General features: G+C 43.6%; 1 protein-coding gene across 5 annotated transcripts in view; it reads right to left on the reverse strand.

Annotated features, from left to right (window-relative positions):
* pclob (piccolo presynaptic cytomatrix protein b) overlaps positions 1 to 14686 on the reverse strand; it is a 46950-nt gene extending 32264 nt beyond the window's left edge. For all 5 annotated transcript variants that reach the window (XM_049722222.1, XM_049722221.1, XM_049722219.1 and 2 more), the window contains exons 1-11: positions 14525 to 14686; positions 12008 to 13094; positions 10757 to 11422; positions 8769 to 9515; positions 7888 to 8694; positions 6362 to 7285; positions 5473 to 6294; positions 4553 to 5305; positions 3341 to 4447; positions 2236 to 3264; positions 1106 to 2143 (exon numbers count right to left, since the gene is read on the reverse strand). In XM_049722222.1, the coding sequence (XP_049578179.1) occupies positions 1106 to 2143; positions 2236 to 3264; positions 3341 to 4447; positions 4553 to 5305; positions 5473 to 6294; positions 6362 to 7285; positions 7888 to 8694; positions 8769 to 9515; positions 10757 to 11422; positions 12008 to 12856 (8742 nt within the window). In that variant the 5' untranslated portion in view covers positions 12857 to 13094; positions 14525 to 14686. The remainder of the gene's footprint in view (positions 1 to 1105; positions 2144 to 2235; positions 3265 to 3340; positions 4448 to 4552; positions 5306 to 5472; positions 6295 to 6361; positions 7286 to 7887; positions 8695 to 8768; positions 9516 to 10756; positions 11423 to 12007; positions 13095 to 14524) is intronic.
* Between the last annotated feature and the right edge of the window lie 3288 nt (positions 14687 to 17974).

A 17974-nucleotide genomic window follows, 5' to 3' on the forward strand; every position in this document is an offset into this window, starting at 1 on the left:
TACTTATCGGGACAACGGTTACTTTTTGATGGAATGGGCCTCAGCACAATGAACAATCAGAAGGATATAATGGAGAAACACGCCCCCGGCACTCACATTTTTCAACCCTTTCAACCCTCTGTCCTACTCCAAAAGCCGTGCTCTTTCCTGCTATAAAACAGGCTACTCTTCCTGTGTACACATGTTCAAGTAGCTTTACGGAGTGAAACAGAACATCTTGGACGGTATATACAGGTCGTCCAAGCAGCCCTTGTCCCCTGAGGCTTTGCACTCTCTGCAACGTGACACTTAGATACAGTAATTAAGGACATCTATTTTAAAGTTATTCACTGTTTACAGAATCTGGACTCTGTCTCTTGGAAGGCATGATATTCAACAACAAATGTTTTTGCAATGTGGGTGGAAGTCTGAGTACAGAACAAAGAAGAACATGCAAACTCCTAGTATTCTAGCAAAAACGTGGAAGGATGAATGTGGAAAGCACACCAAATGGAAACCTGCAGGGTCCACCCACACTAAAAATGAAATTGTAGAATTACATGGCACCACCGATTCAAGCAATAGAGCAGATGGCTCGAAAGAAAGTCTCTCCTGCTGTGACGTAATGTCGAGTTTGACGTAATCTGCCTCATGTCTACTTTATTGGCATATCGCACGACTTCTCAAATCTGTCACGGGCTTTGGCAACCGTGCCCCCGCTGGAGTCTCTGCACTGACATCAGATCCCATTTCGCTAATGCTGTTGCACAACAGCCTTAATACAGCTGATGTGTTTCCTAGGGTCTGCTGAAGACATGAACAATGTCCTTGTATGAGTCAAATATGCTAACAGACAAAGGAAAAATATGATGGAGTTTTGTTCAATTCCCACTAGTCATAAAGACACCTCAGCAACCTTCTTTCAAAATAACCAAAGGAACAAAAACAGATCATTTTCACCAGAGCCAATTTCAACCATCGGCCACCACACATTTTCATGGAGGGGGACTATAATTATTCATTGTTGATGTATTTAGACAATCATCGTCTGTCATCAACTAAACTGGTAAATTGTGGAAATTAATACCAACACATTTCTTAACGATGACTCAAGTATTGCACTTACCCCTCCTGTATGAGGCGTGGGATTAAATCCACAGAGGTTACACACGAGGCTCTTGCATTCGGTGCAAGTGTTGTAATTTGGAGCTTCCTTGGAGGCCACGTGGAGTTCAACCTTACACAGCGGACAGGTGGGCATATCTGCTTTGGGGTCTCCTGACACTTCCGTGGCTTCTAATGGCTTCGTCTCAACTTTAGACTGGGCCATTGGAGCAGGTTTGCCTGGTTGAGGTGCATGTGGTTTTGGTTCAGCCTTTGCAGGGGACATCTTTGGAGAGACTGGGGGAGTTGTTTTGGGCTCATCTTGAACAGCGGATGTTATTAATGTGGAGGCAGAGCTAAAAATAGAAGAGCCAAATCCAAACATTTTACCGGTGACACTCTCAGCGGGCTTTGCAGCAGAAGCAGGTTGCGTTTTGGGGGCACCGAATCCAAAGAATCCCCCAGACTCTTTCTTTACAGACACAGCTGGTGGTGGTGTGGATTTTAAAGGGGTTTGATTTTTAGAAGGCTGTTGAGGTGGTTTGTCACCTGCTGGTTTTGCAGCAACAGCCTTTATTCGTGGTTTCGGGGTTTGAGAAACATTTCCAGAGTCTCTCCTTGCAGACACAGCAGATGGTGTTGTGGAATTGACAGCAGTAATTTTGGATTCAGAAGGTGGTTGAGATGATTTTCCATCTGCCAGTTTTGAAACAACTGCCTTGACTTCTGATTTTGGAGTTTCTGAATCGTCTACCTGCTGTGATTTTTCAGCTTGCTGCGTCTGCTTGGCCACATCCTGGGCCTTTCCTTGGTCATCACCTGAAGAATCTTTTGACTTTGAATCCGTCTTTTTTGGTGTTACAATCTGGGGAGCTGTATCCTCTCCTTGGTTGCCCTCTTTTTTGATTAACTTCTCTGGCTGGACTATATCCTTTTGCTCTGAGGCTGCGGGAGAAGGCTTGATTGGTGTTGGCAGTGGTTTCACCACAGAAGGTCCACTGACCTCTGAAGCTCCAAGTGCCCTCTTCATCTGACAATTCAGACATAGCCATTCTTGTACCTGGCAAAGAAACAACATAAAGAGGTTATTAGCATGAGCTTGCAATGTTTTTTCAAGATAAGCTGTCTAAAAATTCCGTAAATCAGGCTTACCTCCGATACATTGGGCATTGGATTAAATCCACACTGAATGCAGACAGTCATTTTGCATTCCGTACAGTTGTTGAAGTTGGGAGCACCTTTACCATCCATGTTAAGTTGTACCTTACAGAGTGGGCATGTGGACTCAGCTGCTTTTGGAGACCCCTGAGTATCTTTTGGTGCCTTGGTAGATACGGCTGTTGCTTTAGCAACTTTATCCTGTATATCCGGTGGAGTCGTTTTCACCGGTAGTTTTTCGTCCACTTTTTTCTGGAGAGTTGGTGCTTTGGTGTCTTTTGCGAGTATTGTTTTGGGAGAGGCAGGGGGTGTTGTCTTAGGGGAGGCATGTGTGGACATCTTGCGTGGGGTTGGTGGCGTCGTTTTACTTTCATCTTGAACAGCGGAGTTGATCAAACTGGACGCTGAATTCAAGAAGGATGATCCAAAACCAAACATCTTCCCAGTCACAGATTCAGCAGGTTTGGATGCAGTAGGTTGTATTTTAGGACCACCAAAACCAAAGAAGCCCCCAGATTCTTGCTTTGCAGGTTGAGCTGTTGGTGGGGGTACAGATTTGGCAGGAGATTTCAAAGCGTTTGCAGGTTGGGCTGCTGTTTTTGCTGCTTCTGGTGGTAGGGGCGCAACCTTTACAGTAGAGGTCACAATTTCTGGAAGCTTCGTCTGTGCTGATCCAGGTTGAACTTTAGGTGTCTTTTCAAGTAAAACAGATGGAACATCAGACTTATTGATTGCATCAGGACCACTCTTATTAGGTACTGTAGCAGTCACAGGTGTTGACTTGTCAGTGGGTTCATCTTGGAATTCACTTTCTTTAGTTGTGACAACACTGACCATCTTTTTGTTGGATGGAATGGCTTTAGTATCCTCCTGAGAAGCTGGTGTTACAGCATCTTTCTCCACTGAGTCAGGTGGCATTTCTTTGCTCGGTGATGGTTGAGATTTTATAAGTGGAAGCCCAAGAGGCTCAGAAGCCCCAAGGGCCCTCTGCATCTGACAGTTGAGACACAGCCATTCTTTTCCCTGACAAAACAAAATAGATGAGTATTTTTAACAACAAACAAAATTTTTTTTATTTAGTATAAAAGATATCACTTACTTCTGCTTTATTTGGCATAGGACTAAATCCACATTTGTTGCAGACTGTGGATTTACATCCAGTGCACGTGTTGTAATTGGGTAGATCCTCTGAGTCCATATTAAGTTCAACCTTACAAAGAGGACAATTAGGTTGTGTCGCTTTGGGAGCTGCTTGGGAGTTCTCTACTTCTGAAGGTTCTTGTGGACCTTGGTCTGCGGCTTTGACTTGTTCTGATGTCTTTTCTTCAGCTGACTTTACCTCTGTCATGGATGTTTTGCGTGGCGAGACGGCAGGGCTTGGCTTGACTGGTAGAATTTGAGATGCTGACACTTTATCTGAGATTTGTGCGGGGGCAGACATTTTACGAGAACTTGGTGGTGTCGTGCGAGGTTCCTCACGAACGGCAGAGGTTATCAAAGATGAAGCTGAACTGAAGAGCGTTGACCCAAACCCCTTCATCTTTCCGGTCACTGCCTCGGCTGTTTTTGAGACACCTTCCTGAGATTTCTTGGTATCAATCACTTTGTCTTTAATTGGTTGTACTGTTGAGGGAGCAGATGTGGGAACTACGTCTTCACCAAGGTTAGGTTCCTTGTTAGGAGTTTTGGGAAGCTCTTTATGATCATCAATTTTGACGACTTGATCCATCAATTTTATTTCCCTTCCTTGCACCTGCTTATCTGATGACTTGGTTGTTGCAAGGGACCCAGATACAAGATGATCATCTATCTTCAGAGAAGACTGAACATCTGTCTTAACAGGAGGAGCTGGATCAGTCTGTGGTTTATCAGTAAGTGGACTTGCAGTCCGCGTCTCTTCAGCTGAAGATGCCAATGACATTTGACCTTCCTTCATAGGTGCCAAAACAGTTTTAATCTGCTTTGTTGCTACTGAGACACTGTCTTCTAACTTTTGTAAAGTTATTGGTGATGTTTCTTCTGTCTGTTTTTTGTTTGGAGCATCTGCTTTCTGAGTTGAATTTGTCTCTTTAATTTGATTAGAGGTTGGATCAGGTGATGTCTCTTTCTTGGGTGATGGCTGAGGTTTCATCAATGGTGGCTCCACAGCTTCTGCTGCTGAGAGAGCTCTTTGCATTTGGCATGTCAGACACAGCCACTCTTTTTTCTATGACAAAAACAAGAACATTTTGAATATTAATTAAATGTCATTTTACAATTGAAAAAAAAAAAGTTTTGTATCTGTACGTGATTACAATACCTATTCACTCACCTCTGATACATTCGGCATAGGGTTAAATCCACATTGCTTACAGACAGTAGTTTTGCAATTGGTACAGGTGTCATAGTTGGGGAGATCTTGGGACCCAATGTTGAGGTCAACATTACATAGTGGACAAGCGGATTGGGCATCTTTTTGAGATTTATCCACTTTGGTTTGCTCGGATGAAGTTGTTTTAGGTGGCTGAATTTGATCCAGTTTCGTCTCTTGTTCCTTCTTTTGGACAGAAGGGGGCTGACTCTGTTTCATGGGGGACATCTTGGGTGAAACTGGTGTAGTTGAGTTGATCAAAGTGGAGGCGCTGTTGAAAATAGAAGATCCAAAGCCAAACATTTGTCCGGTCACTGATTCTGCAGGCTTTGAGGCGTCAGGATGGGTTTTACTGCCTCCAAAACCAAAAAATCCTCCTGAATCAGTGGCGTTGCCAGCTTTACGTTCAGCTTGCCTTGTCTGGCTTGGTGATGTTTTGACACCTGGTATGTTTTGAGGGTCTTGTGGAGTATTTTTAACAGGCTCAGGAATCTTGTCTTTCAGACCATCTGACTTGTTAGCACTCGAAGAAGCTGTAGCAGGCTTTGCTGTCCCAGCCGTTGGTTGTCTTTGAGGTGAGCTTTGTGTCAATGTCACTTTGTTTTCGGGTTCAACCTTTGCAGGAACGTGAGCGTTTTTAGTCATAGCTCCTGGGGCTTGGCTCGCACCTAAAGCACGCTGCATTTGGCAGGTGAGACACAGCCACTCCTGAACCTAAAAAAAAAGTAAGGTTATTCCAATTATGTTTTCAAATTAGATTCCAGGGTTTAACAACCTGTAAACAGAGCATAAAAAATAGGGCATACATTAAGGTTGATTAAAGAAATGATTCCAGGACAAGTAATCACACTTGAAAATAAATATAATATATATAGCTTTACCTTTGCTTCATTTGGCATGGGATTAAACCCGCACTTATTACATACAGTGTTTTTGCATTCAGTGCAAGTACTGGAGTTGGCTTGGTGAAGTTCATCTTTACAGAGCGGACATGTAGAACCTGGTATGACAGCTGACTTAGTCGCTTCTACAGCCTTTGGAGCTTTCGGTGTGTCATTATCTTCTTTTGTCCGACCTAATGATGGTGCTGTTCCCAACTGTGACTTCTTCTGTGGCTCCCGATTGTGAGAATTATCGGATTTAATCTCTTTTGCAGGGGACTTTTTGGGAGAAGCTGGAGGAGTGGTCTTGGGCTGATCCTGAACAGCCGATGATATTAATGTAGATGCCGAGCTGAAAATTGAGGAGCCAAACCCGAACATCTTTCCTGACACTGAATCGGTTGGCTTGTCTACATCTGGCTTGGATTTTGTAGCACCCAAGCCAAAAAATCCTCCGGTCTCCTGCTGCTTTGCTGCAGTGGCATTGCTCTGCTTGCGCCCAGGTTGGTTTATCTGATCTGATGGTTTCTCAGGAATGGGCTTCTCGTTTTTCTGTTGTGTTTTAGCATCAGGTGCTGCGCTATCCAACTTCACTGATGTAGTGGAAGCTTCAGGTTTTTTTGACTGAACTGAAATTGTGGATGACTTTTTCTGTGGGGTCTCAGCAGAATCCGTATTTGTCTTTATTTGCGAGGTCATAGGATTGGGGTTGTCTGTTGACTTGATCACAGCTGGCACTTGTTCTTGTTTTTGAGAAGCCGGTTGCTCAGATGCTTCTACCGCTCTTTTCATTTGACAGGTAAGACACAGCCATTCCTTTTTCTGAAATAAAGAAAAATAGATCAAACAAATATAAATAGATCATACATAATTTCCAGAGAAGAGTTACCTTTCCAATGGGCAGAGGGTTAAATCCACATTTGTCACAGACAGTGGTCTTACACTCAGAGCAGTTATTGTAATTTGGAGGTTCTTTAGAGCCAATGTTTAATTTTACATTGCATAGTGGACAGTTTTCGATAAGATGGGTATGGGACACTATGGCTTCATTTGCTGGCTGTGATGAAACTTTATCCTGCTTGCTCGGATCTGATTCTTTATTTTTCTTGACTTCCTGAGAAAGACTTTCGGAATCTTTCGGTGGTGCTTTGAAGGGAGAAGTTGTTGGTGTACTTTTGGGAGAAACCTTGGGCGCAGCTGCCATCTTTGGAGAGACCTGCACTGGGGCAGACATTTTGCGAGAGCTTGGTGGGGTCGTACGTGACTCTTCCTGAACAGCTGATGATATCAGAGTGGATGCTGAACTGAAAATGGAAGTTCCAAAACCAAACATCTTTCCAGTAATTGAGTCTGTTGTTTTAGAAGCATCAGAAGTGGTTTTCAGGCTACTCGCGCCAGACAGGTTGGACGACTCTTTCTGGGCATCTAAAGTGACTTTGCTCTGTTTTGGTCCAGAATCAGTGGCCTGGTCTGATGGTTTCTGAGGGGCAGACTTCATTTGAGGCTCCTGGTCCTTAAATGGGGCACCATGTTTGTTCTGATCTGGTTCTTTAGCAGTTACAGATGGGATTTTTTGTGGCGTGCTCGGTGCAGAAACCTCCTTCTTTTTATCAGACGCTGCAGTCTGCATTTTCGGAAGCACATCAGCTTTTATTACATCCTTCTTGGTTGTTTCAACTTCATTTGAAACAGTTGTCTTCTGAGGTATGGACGGTGGAGGTGGTTTATTTACTGCACTGGGGGGGTTTGTTGGAGCTTCAGATGCATTCAGAGCTCTTTGCATCTGACAGTTCAGACATAGCCATTCTTTTACCTGAAAAAGAAGATTAAAAATGTCAATTATTGGAAATAATTGCATTTTGTTTTTTAATAATGACAAGCATCAATCATTCATCTATCAATTTTCTATAGCCCTTGTCCTCATTTCAGTCACAGGTAACTCGAGCTTTTCCCAGCTGACTTTGGATGAGAGGCACCAGTTAATTACTGGGTACATACTGAAAGACAGATCTTCATTGTAAATGAGAAATAGTTCTCAACTAATCTACCTGGTTAAATAAAGGTTACAAAATACAATCAAACAAAGACAACGATTCACAATTACATTCTTATATTCTATGGACAAATTAGACCTGAGATGGGAAACTTAAATGATGATAGGGGACAGCTATTGGCGGGTACACATAGGACCACTCACTTGGTAACCATATGTAAAATACCATTTTAAATTTTGACAAAATGTGTTCCAATCCACGAACAGGACAGTGTATAACTGAAGCCCATTGCAATGCATTGGGAAAATTGGAATTGTGAATCCAAGGGTGCATAATATGCTGGATCCACTGTATTAGAGGAAACATGTTTTCTAATTTTCCCTGTTTTATACTAAATTAATAATTATATGAAATTAGTTACCGTTGACAGATTTGGCACTGGACTAAATCCACACTGGCTGCAAACAGTGTTTTTACATTCCGTGCATTTGCTGTAGTTGGGAGGATCCTTTGAGCCAAAATTGAGTTCTGCTTTACATATAGGGCAAGAAGATTGGCCTTCTTTGGACGAGGCCTGGGGGACAGCCTTTGAAACATCTGATGGAGGTTTAGATGGTAACATTTTAGAAGACTTGGACTCCTGTTTCTTCTCCCATTCTTTCTCCTGGGCAACAGACGATTTGGTCACCTTTGCGGCAGGTATTTTTGGGGACAGTGGAGGTGTCATTTTAGGCTCTTCATGACCTGCTGAGTTGATTAAAGTGGATGCAGAGCTGAAGATAGAGGAACCAAAGCTGAACATTTTCCCGCCTATTGAGTCATTGGACGTAACTGCATCAGACTGTAATTTAGGACCACGGGACTCTTGTGCCTTTGAAGCAGAATTAGTCTGCTTAAGTTCAGTTGTAATTGTTGCTTCCGAGGGCTTCTGGGGTCCTTTCTTCTGGTCTTCTGATTGAGCTTTAGGGCCCGAAGCTGAAATGAGAGTTTTCTGGTTTGCAATGTCTATCTTTGCAGATTCCTTTGCAGGTGTGTCCTTCACTTTGAACTCAGCAAGTGTTGGCTCATCTTTTGTTTGAGATGTATGCTGTTTTTCCGTCTTGGGGATGGTCGCAGATGTAGGAACTTTGTTTGGCGAGACCTGTGGTTTCATCATGGGCATTCCCGGAGGCTCTGATGCACCGAGGGCACGTTGCATCTGACAGTTGAGGCATAACCATTCCTTGACCTATACAAGAGTGGATATGGTGTTTGTTAAAAATCACAAGAGTAAATAAATAAATACCAAATAACGTGGCTTACCTCCTTCACATTTGGCACAGGGTTAAATCCACATTGGTTACAGACGGTGTTTTTACACTCTGTACAGGTGTTGTAGTTGGGATCTTTAGAACCAATATTGAGTTCCGATTTACAGACAGGACATGATGACTGAACAGCTTTGGAAATAACTTGGGGAGGAGATACTTTCTTCGATGGCTCCATTGAAAGCTTGTCTTCTTTCGACTGCTGGCTTTGTTCTGTTTTCTTATCTGGTTGTTGTTTTTTAACAGATGGGGACTCTTTCGAAGCAGGCATCTTTGGAGAAGCCTGTGTGGGTTTTGGTTCCTCTTGCACAGCGGAGGACATCAATGTGGATGCAGTGCTGAATATGGAGGAACCAAATCCAAACATCTTCCCAGTCACTGTCTCAGTAGGCTTAGTAGCATCGAGCTGTTTTTTAGGGCTGCCGAAACCAAAGAAACCACCTGACTCATGCTGTGAAGCTTCAGTGGCATTGGCCTCTTTATGTAACTGCTCAGTTTTTTTCTGCACATCTGCCTTCGTGTTGTCCTGCCGTGTTTTCTGAGCAGGAGCTGGGCTGGCCTGTTTCTGACTGTCTTGTGCTTTAACATCTTCAGCCTTGGATGACTGGGCAGGAGTCATTTGCGGTAAATGCTCTCCAGGTGTTCTTCTTGATGGGGATCTAGCCAACGGGGTGTCCATCGGAGGTTTGTTTCCTTTGGTCGCACGTTTCACTTGGCAATTTAAACAAAGCCACTCCTTGCCCTTAAAGAAAACAGGAGATAAAGGTTATTCTTTTTTCGATCAGCCACATTTCCACAAAGCAGTTCATTTGTATTTATGTCCTCATTTCAGTCATCAGTTGAACTCTCTATTCCAACTGACAAGCAAGAGGAGGTACACCGGTCGTCTGTAACTTTCAAGACAGACAACGATTCAGTGTCTAATGACATATGCATTTCTTCGGAGAAAAACAAGGAAGCCAAAGTATCTAGAAAAAACCCATACAAGGAAATAGGAAGTACAGACAAACTACTAACAGGAGCGTCTCAAACTCCAAACTGCACGACAAGAATCTTATCTGTAGTTCTGGTCATCAAAAAACTTGGCTTTCAGTCCTTTTTCCACCTAATCAAATACCACTTTTGCTTTAGTCCCATTCCTTTAATTCTAGTATGGTAACACATAGAGTCTGAAGCTGAAGTTCTCTGTCAACCAGTCAACTAGGAAGAGTGTACCGAAGCATACTACCTCAGGGACACTTATCACAACAAATGGAGACCGTAAAATGGATACGTTGGGAACGTTTACAGAATCGTAACACAGCAGACCGAACTGAATCAACAGTAAATCGAAAAAGAGGCAATAGCATCAAAAGGAGACATCCAATTCCAAGCAAAACACATCAAGGAACACAATGGGTAGGTGTCTCATTTGCCAGACAATGAACACGTTTAATTTGATTTTGGGAGTGAGAGCAACAGTCAATTACTGGATACGTAATGTACTTTTTTTTTTTTATACAGAGCAGTTTAATAGCTCGATCAGAATGCACATCATTGCTACAGAAGGAAACAGCAGCCTTGGGGTGTCGTTGGCAGGCTTGTCCTTATGAACTGCACATTGTGCATTGAATTACAGAGTCGAGTGTCAGGTCCTTTGTGCTTCAGACTGCCAGTAAGATGCCTTATCCATTTACTTCAGTGTCTGCTCGGTTGCCTCCGTAGTAGAAGCCTGCGAGGTGTAGATGTGTATTTTTAGCATGGAGCAAACATCTGATGTCTGCTTTTAGCAGAGTTTAAGAGATGTAAGGGGTCTGAATTGGATTTTATTGTTAGTCATCGATGACACAGCAGAATGATAATGATGTTGCTTTTGATAAGCAATCCCCCTTAAGCGATGTTGGATCCAAGCAACACACAATTGTTAAGTTCACTGCAAACAGAGAGAGAGAGAGAGATAGCACCCCTTCACTATTTTATATAATCCGTATGATTGAGTCTTACCTCCTTAACATTTGGCATGGGGTTAAATCCACATTGGTTGCAGACAGTACTCCTGCATTCTGTGCAGCTGCTGTAGTTGGGAGGGTCCTTAGAGCCCACATTGAGTTCCATCTTGCAAAGAGGACAAGAGGATTGGCCTTTTTTAGGAAGGGGCCCGGATTGTGAAGGGTCAGATGGAGAAAGACCTCCAGGAGGAACACTGGCCTGCTCCGGTTGCAGTTTCTTTTCCTGGACGGCAGCAGGTTTGGTCTGTACTTTGGGAGAAACCGGCGGTGTGTTTTTTGGCTCATCCTGAACTGATGAGGTTATCAGGGTCGATGCAGAGCTGAGAATGGAAGAACCGAATCCAAACATTTTGCCAGTCACTGTCTCCTCAGGCTTTGCTGTTTTAGAAGCACCAAAGCCAAATAAGCCTCCGGATTCCCGTTCATTAGTTGTTGCCGGACCGCTTTTTTCTGGTTGCTGTTTCTGGGAGTGTGTTCCGACGTGTTTGGGACTTGCTTGGCTTTTGGGAGCTTCATTTTTGGCTGCTGATTTATTTTGTGTTCTGTTGGTTGAACCTGATGGAGCAGGTGATGGCGTTGTAGAGGGAGATGGATTTGGCTTTTTCACTGGTGGTCCTTCAGCTCTCTTTATCTGGCAGGTTAGACAAAGCCACTCGGATGCCTGGAGACAGATATTAGTCATTAAAAAAATAATGCTCTGTTTGTTTGTACATTCTAAATTGGGCTAAATTTTGGGGAATACTATACACTGCACATGTTTTTAGCCTGTTTTGTTTTTACAATGTGCTGTGATGGAATGTATTTTGTAGATATACATTCAAATAATTGAAATTGAATGGTTAGTTATTTTATAATCAATTAATTGGGGCTTTGTTTTATTTAACATGGCCCAAATCATCAGAATTTCAACCCGTCAAATAAAATGAATATTTTCAGATTTCGGTAGTCCTGAAAGTGATTATTTTTGTGTTGAATCGAAATAAAACATTTGCAAAGAATTGAGAAACAATGATTGAAATGTTTTCCTGGTTTATAACTAAGAACCATAAATACAAACCAAATGATGACCTGCTGCCAGATTATCTTTTCAAATGAGAATCAGAATTGTCAATTTTCAAAATTTGTCCTAAAAAAAATCTAAGAAAAGCTCAGTAAAAGTGGGTAAACATTGATCGGTAATGCACTCTTTCATTTTCTGCGAGCATGGTGACAGTGTTTGTTTGAGTATAAACTATGAAATACTTACATCGGCGTCAGGAGGGCTGAAGCCACACAGGTTGCACACTTGAGTTTTGCACTGCGTGCATGTTTTATGGTTTGGTGTTTCCTTGCTGTGTACATTGAGTTTGGTGGTGTTGCAAACCGGACAAACTGAAGAGCCTTGCTTGAGGTCTGGCGTGGCAGGTCCTTTTGGACCTCGCTGTTGGGCGGTCTGTAATGCTCTTACATTGGACGAGGCCTGTTGTGGTGGGGCTTTGGGGGTGCTCTGTTGTTGTGGGGAAAATTTAGGTGATCCTTGTTGCGGAGACTGTTTAGGCGGCCCTGATTGTTGTTGGGATAGTTTCAAGGACCCCTGTTGTTGTGGGGATGGTTTAGGTGACTGCTGCTGTTGTGGAGATGGTTTAGGTGACTGCTGCTGTTGTGGGGATGGTTTCGGTGACTGCTGCTGTTGTGGGGATGGCTTAGGCGGTCCTGATTGTTGCTGGGATGGTTTAGGGGATCCCTGTTGTTGCTGTCCCCGGGATTGATCTCCATGAGCCTTTGGTGGATCCTCAGGCTTGGATGCACCTTGTTGCTGCAAGCCTTTTGGGTGACCTTCATTCTGTTTCAGGGGTCCGGCCTGTCCATTGCCGTGCAGTTGTGGCTGCCCTTGTTTTGCAGGGGGCTGGCTCCTCTGCACAGGAGCACCCTGGTTGGGTTTTGCGGGTCCTTTCTGTTGTGGTTGCCCTTTCGCTGGGCCCACACCTGCCTGCTGCTCTCCACTTTTCTGTTTTTTATCCCCATCCACGTCATCACCAAACAGACCAAACTTGTTGACAGCAGTCGACACAGCACTCAACGGGTTGGTCCCACTGAGGAATTTGGAGGAAAACATATCGGGATCTTCCTCGTCTTCCTCCTCGTCTTCCTCTTCCGTGTAGGAGCTGGAGTCTACAGAAGTGTCTGAGTCAGAGCAGGAGCCACTGTCTGTTTCCTCTCCTGGCGCTCCGGCCAAGACCTGTGGGGGGGCTGCAGTGGGTGCTGAGGAGAAAGCATCGACGGTCCCACTGCTACTGCTGCTGCTGCTGCTGCTCCCTGGACTCTCCTCTGGCTCGGCATCTACATGAGATTTCCTGGAAAGGGAGGAGGGGGAGATGGAGGAGCGAGGGGAAGGTCAGGGTTGACAGGGAACAAGATAAGATGGAGGGATGATAGAAGGAAAGCAAATTAACATCACTTCACTCTCTGTATCGGTGCGTTTGACTGCATGTTGAACAACCGGAAACATGAATGTTGAATACAATGGGCATACACTGGATTTCTTAGGATTCGCTACAGCAAGGGTATCAAACTCGAAGCTCGTTGTCAAAAGATGTGGCCACCTACCCTTATTATTGTGAGTTGGCAACGCCAAGTTGTTGCTGGAATTTAAGGAGAGTTAAGAATGCTATTTAACAAAGTACCACCGGTCATTTTTTTACAGTGTCAACAGTTTGATGGTGTGACCGCAATCTCAAATATAGGTTTTATGTACTTGGTGTAAAAAGTTTTAGAACCGCTAATGTAGTGGCTGTGTATGTTGATTCCTAATAATTCCCACTGGCAGTGTCCAACTTAGAAAATCCCGATCACTCATGGCAGTTACCATTGAAGAATTTTCAATTAATGGTGAACACTGACCACATTCACCACACTCCTAACCACTCACTGCAACACACGCAGCAAGCACACGAATAACACTTGCATTGTGGTGCCACACAATCATCCTCAAGTAGAACTCCTCTAACATGCCCATTATTACGTGGTGTCCACTCGTGCTGTTACGTAACACGTGATTAATTCTGTACACACACACATGCACAAATGCACTCACTCACACTCCACTAATGTCTGATTTGAGCATTTGCATATCACTCCAAGCCACTGGAAATCCAGCCTGGCACTGTTGCTTGTGCATGGAGCGGGTCGGAACTGCTCGGGTGAGCACCGCATGCCCATTACGAGCCTGACAAAGCCAATGGAAAGTGGGACAATGTGAACATGGGCACCACCATGAGTTTGAAATGACCATTCAAGGTGCATGTTTTTCAGTGGAACATCTAGCATCATCCTTGTCCATGTATTCATGACGAGAACATCAAATTGCATTGCAGCACTGGTCCAGTACCCCCCCCCCCCCCCCCCCCCACCCCACCAGCCCCCAACACATGATAGGTTGCAGCCAATCCACAACGAAAATCACATCACAGAAGAACCTCACGATATGTTGAAACGCCTGTGGGAGATAGTGAAGCGTGACGGATGGAGAACGAGTCATCCTCCACAATTCTGTGCGCATGCCCTTGACAAGAAGCCGCACTTTTTATTTGCGATTGCATGAAATTAGCTGTAATAAAAGAACCAGAGGAGGGAAATCCTGTCATGCTGGGTAGTGTTAAAAGAAAGGAAAAAAAACAAGGACTCGCGCATCCTCCTCCCACCCCGCAGCATCCTTCACCCTACGCGGCTACAATGTCAAATGGCAAGTCTCTCCCCGTTTTGCGGACGATAAGCAGGGGGATACCTTCAGTGAGATCGAATCCGTACAGCCATCCTGCTCCTCGATGCGCTCGCCGTGTGCGTGGCTGTAGAGAGGCGTAGGGCACAGAGGCAGCGGCGGAAGGAGGGAGCGATGATCAGCAACATCCTCCAGAAGAGGAGAAGGGGGGTATGCCTCCCGTGTAAGTGCGCATGCGTTGCATCTGACAGGTGATCGCACTGCATGGCCAGGGAAATTAAAGGGGACACGCGGGTTTGGGTCCACGTGATTCGCGTGAGCAAACGAAAAGCCTGCTGAAATGCAGCTATCGCAATGTGATTATTTTTTTAGAAATGACACGCGAACTCCCGGTCAAGAAATCGTTATGAAGGTTGTTATCTGCACAAGATTGTATTGGGCGTCTGAGATTCTGCATGCAATGCTGCACCATCATTCATTTATTTTATTGGTATTTATAGTGGCGTTAATGTTAATAATAATATATACAGTATGTAACAATGCATATGTAATTTTAGAAAATATGATGATGATGTCGGTGATGGTGGTGATGATGATCATTAGTGGTAATAGTGGTGGTGGTAGTAGGAGTAAATAAATGTCAGTATACTAAGTATACTATTTTTGAGTATACTCAGTATATATTCGTTATATACTGTACTGCACTGCAATATAGAATAGAAAAATAATGTTTTCCTCTCTCTCTCTCTCTCTCTCTCTCTCTCTCTCTCTCTCTCTCTCTCTCTCTCTCTCTCTCTCTCTCTCTCTCTCTCTCTCTCTCTCTCGCTCGCTCTCTCTCACACTCTCTCACTGATCAAAATGTCTACATGCTGTCTGGCGAATATCCAACACAATTTCTGAATGATCACACGAATGTCAACATTAGATGAATTTGTCATAAAGTTAAGTAAGCAAATTTTGCTTGCATAGCATTTTTTTCATTTCTGGACATGCAGCTTTCCAGTTATTTTCTGCTAGGGTGCATTTTAGTAGCTGCCCCCCTTTATTTAAATGAGGACATGAGTTCCAGACAGTAAATATCCAGAGGCAGAAAGCACCTCTGTAAGGTCACTGCTCCCCCTTTCGTGGCCTTCACACTGGCTGTTTTAGATGTGATGTGCTCAGACAACCTGCTCACTGTCACCTGATCTTACTGGGGAAAAAAACAGTGTAGTAGAAGAAAAGAAGAGGCTTTAGACGTCAGTAAAATTGTAAGCGTGCTGGTTCCCAGGTGTATTGTTAAACTCTTCTGTAGCATCTTTTTGTAAAAAATACTCCATGGATCATGAATTACAATGCACGTTTCACTCACCACCGCTCAAGTTTTGATGTTGTGTTCCAATCTCATACGAAAGAGCTCAGTTTGTCAAGTCAATTGTGTTTTAATGTTTTAGATTAATTTGCTTTGTTATAATAAGCATTGTTGCAACAGTGTCTACATGCAACACTTTTTGTCAATATTTACCGTGTTATGAATATTTACTATGTTCAAGTGTTTTAAATATAAAATGATAAAGCACAATTGTATTGCAAGTATAATCTTCCGTTAATATTTGCACAATGGATGAATTCATCCTTCAATGGTGGCGAAGTGTGAATGGGATGCGTGGGAGTGACAGAGCGAGAAAGTGCGCATGTGTGTGTGTTTTCACGCGTGGGAGTCCTGTGTGATTAGAAGATGAACAAAAGTCAGAAATCATTTTCATTCTTTTTGGACTACATGCAAAGTTTCCAACTCATTCTCATCACACGGTACTTAAATCTGTTGTTTTTGTTGTTGTTTCCCGGCTTTTGGGGAGGAGGGGAGGAAGCTGCGCGAGCTAAAGCCTATAAACTACAACCTGCACTCTGGCCATCCACTTTCCTCCCACGCACTTAAATCCCTTGCTATAGCTCAAGCGCCGTCAAGTCGAACAAGAAGAATGAATTATGTGCTCCCACTGTGGTGTCATGCGTAGAATGGTCACGTGATTCTATCCTTCAACAGTCTCTTGAGATTGTAAAGACAAGTGGACAGAAAGTTTTTTACAATGGAATCCCATATAATTACATCACTCACCATTTTGTACAAGCATCTGCACAATCTTTAACCTTCAGAGACAGTAATAACGTTGCAGGGTCAGTTTGACCCACAGTGTGATTATTTACACAAAAGTATAAACCAAACAAGTTGGGAAATCTTGCTGACTAAAAAGGTGGACAGGAAGTGAACATCAACTCTCATGGTAGAATACGCCAATCCCCAAGGTTTTCTATCCAATCTTGGAGGCCTGCCTCTCCTTTGCTCCGACATTAGAAAGGCACCATCACTTTTGTACTTTTTTGTTTTCTCTTTCCCGCATGTTCAACACTGACACACGCGCACACACACATCGTCTCCCCTTTCTGGCCGGCTCTCAGTCAAACAAACAGAGCTTACGAGCAGCGCTTATCGCTCTCGTTTTAATTAGGCCGACACAGCAGAGCGTAATGCAGCATGGAGGTTTTTCCCTTTTGGATGCAATTGTAGAAGTTAAGACTCAATGCAACTTTGGATAACCAAGTCACTCCCAATTACATTTGTACAAGTTTTTTTTAGTAGCACTCACCTCTGGCGACCTTTCAGGAAGGCGAAACAGTTTTTCCCTGGCATCGTTTTTGATGGCAACCTGTGTAGGTCTCCAGGTTCGTGTGCCTTCTGCGTGTTTCGACAGGGGAAGGTGGGTTTGTCAGCATGTAATCAATACAGTAATATGATAAGGCACACTTCGGCGCTGTCATTAAATTTACATCTGCAGCCCAAGGGGGCAAATTTGGACTCCACACCAACCCGCCAAGTCAACACATTTGACTTTACAAGCAACACTGCTCTTGATGCTTCGATGTTGCTGACTATATTTGCTGCTTTTTGTTTTTATACGTGCAGGAAATGGAATCGCATAGTGTGGTGTCGTGTAGCATTATGCAGGGAGTTACTTTTGCGACAGACTGTATACGTTTTTTGGCCATATTTAAAGCTGCTGACTACTTGCTGCTGATCACGTTCACATGTGGGTGTATACATATTTATATATATTATTTATTATTCATGTATTACTGCCACATGCACCGATGTTCTCGTTCAGTCTCCTTTCCTGATGTAAATATGGAGAAAAAAAATATCATAATATATTCAATACATTGCTTGTGGTCAAATTAAAATGTAGACTAATTTTCGATTTTGCGTTTCAATTTTTTTCCCGTCATATGCTAGCATTAGGCTAGCAGACTAAGTGTGCATGTGCCCAACTGCCACTTTTTTTTAAGAGCATGAATTTGTGGCAATCAGTAGCCAGCTCCTTCCTTCACTCACCAGCATCACAAGCCTCTCACGTGCCACCATCGGTTCAAAGTGACCACGGCTGTCCGCCTTGCTAAAAATACCCTTAAAGAGACATCAGCACAGTTCTAATCTCTGCTTCTATTCAAGTCTTGTTTCGGTCTCGACAGCCCCCTCTC

This window comes from Syngnathus scovelli, chromosome 6 (assembly GCF_024217435.2).
Source record: "Syngnathus scovelli strain Florida chromosome 6, RoL_Ssco_1.2, whole genome shotgun sequence".
Lineage (NCBI taxonomy): Eukaryota > Metazoa > Chordata > Actinopteri > Syngnathiformes > Syngnathidae > Syngnathus > Syngnathus scovelli.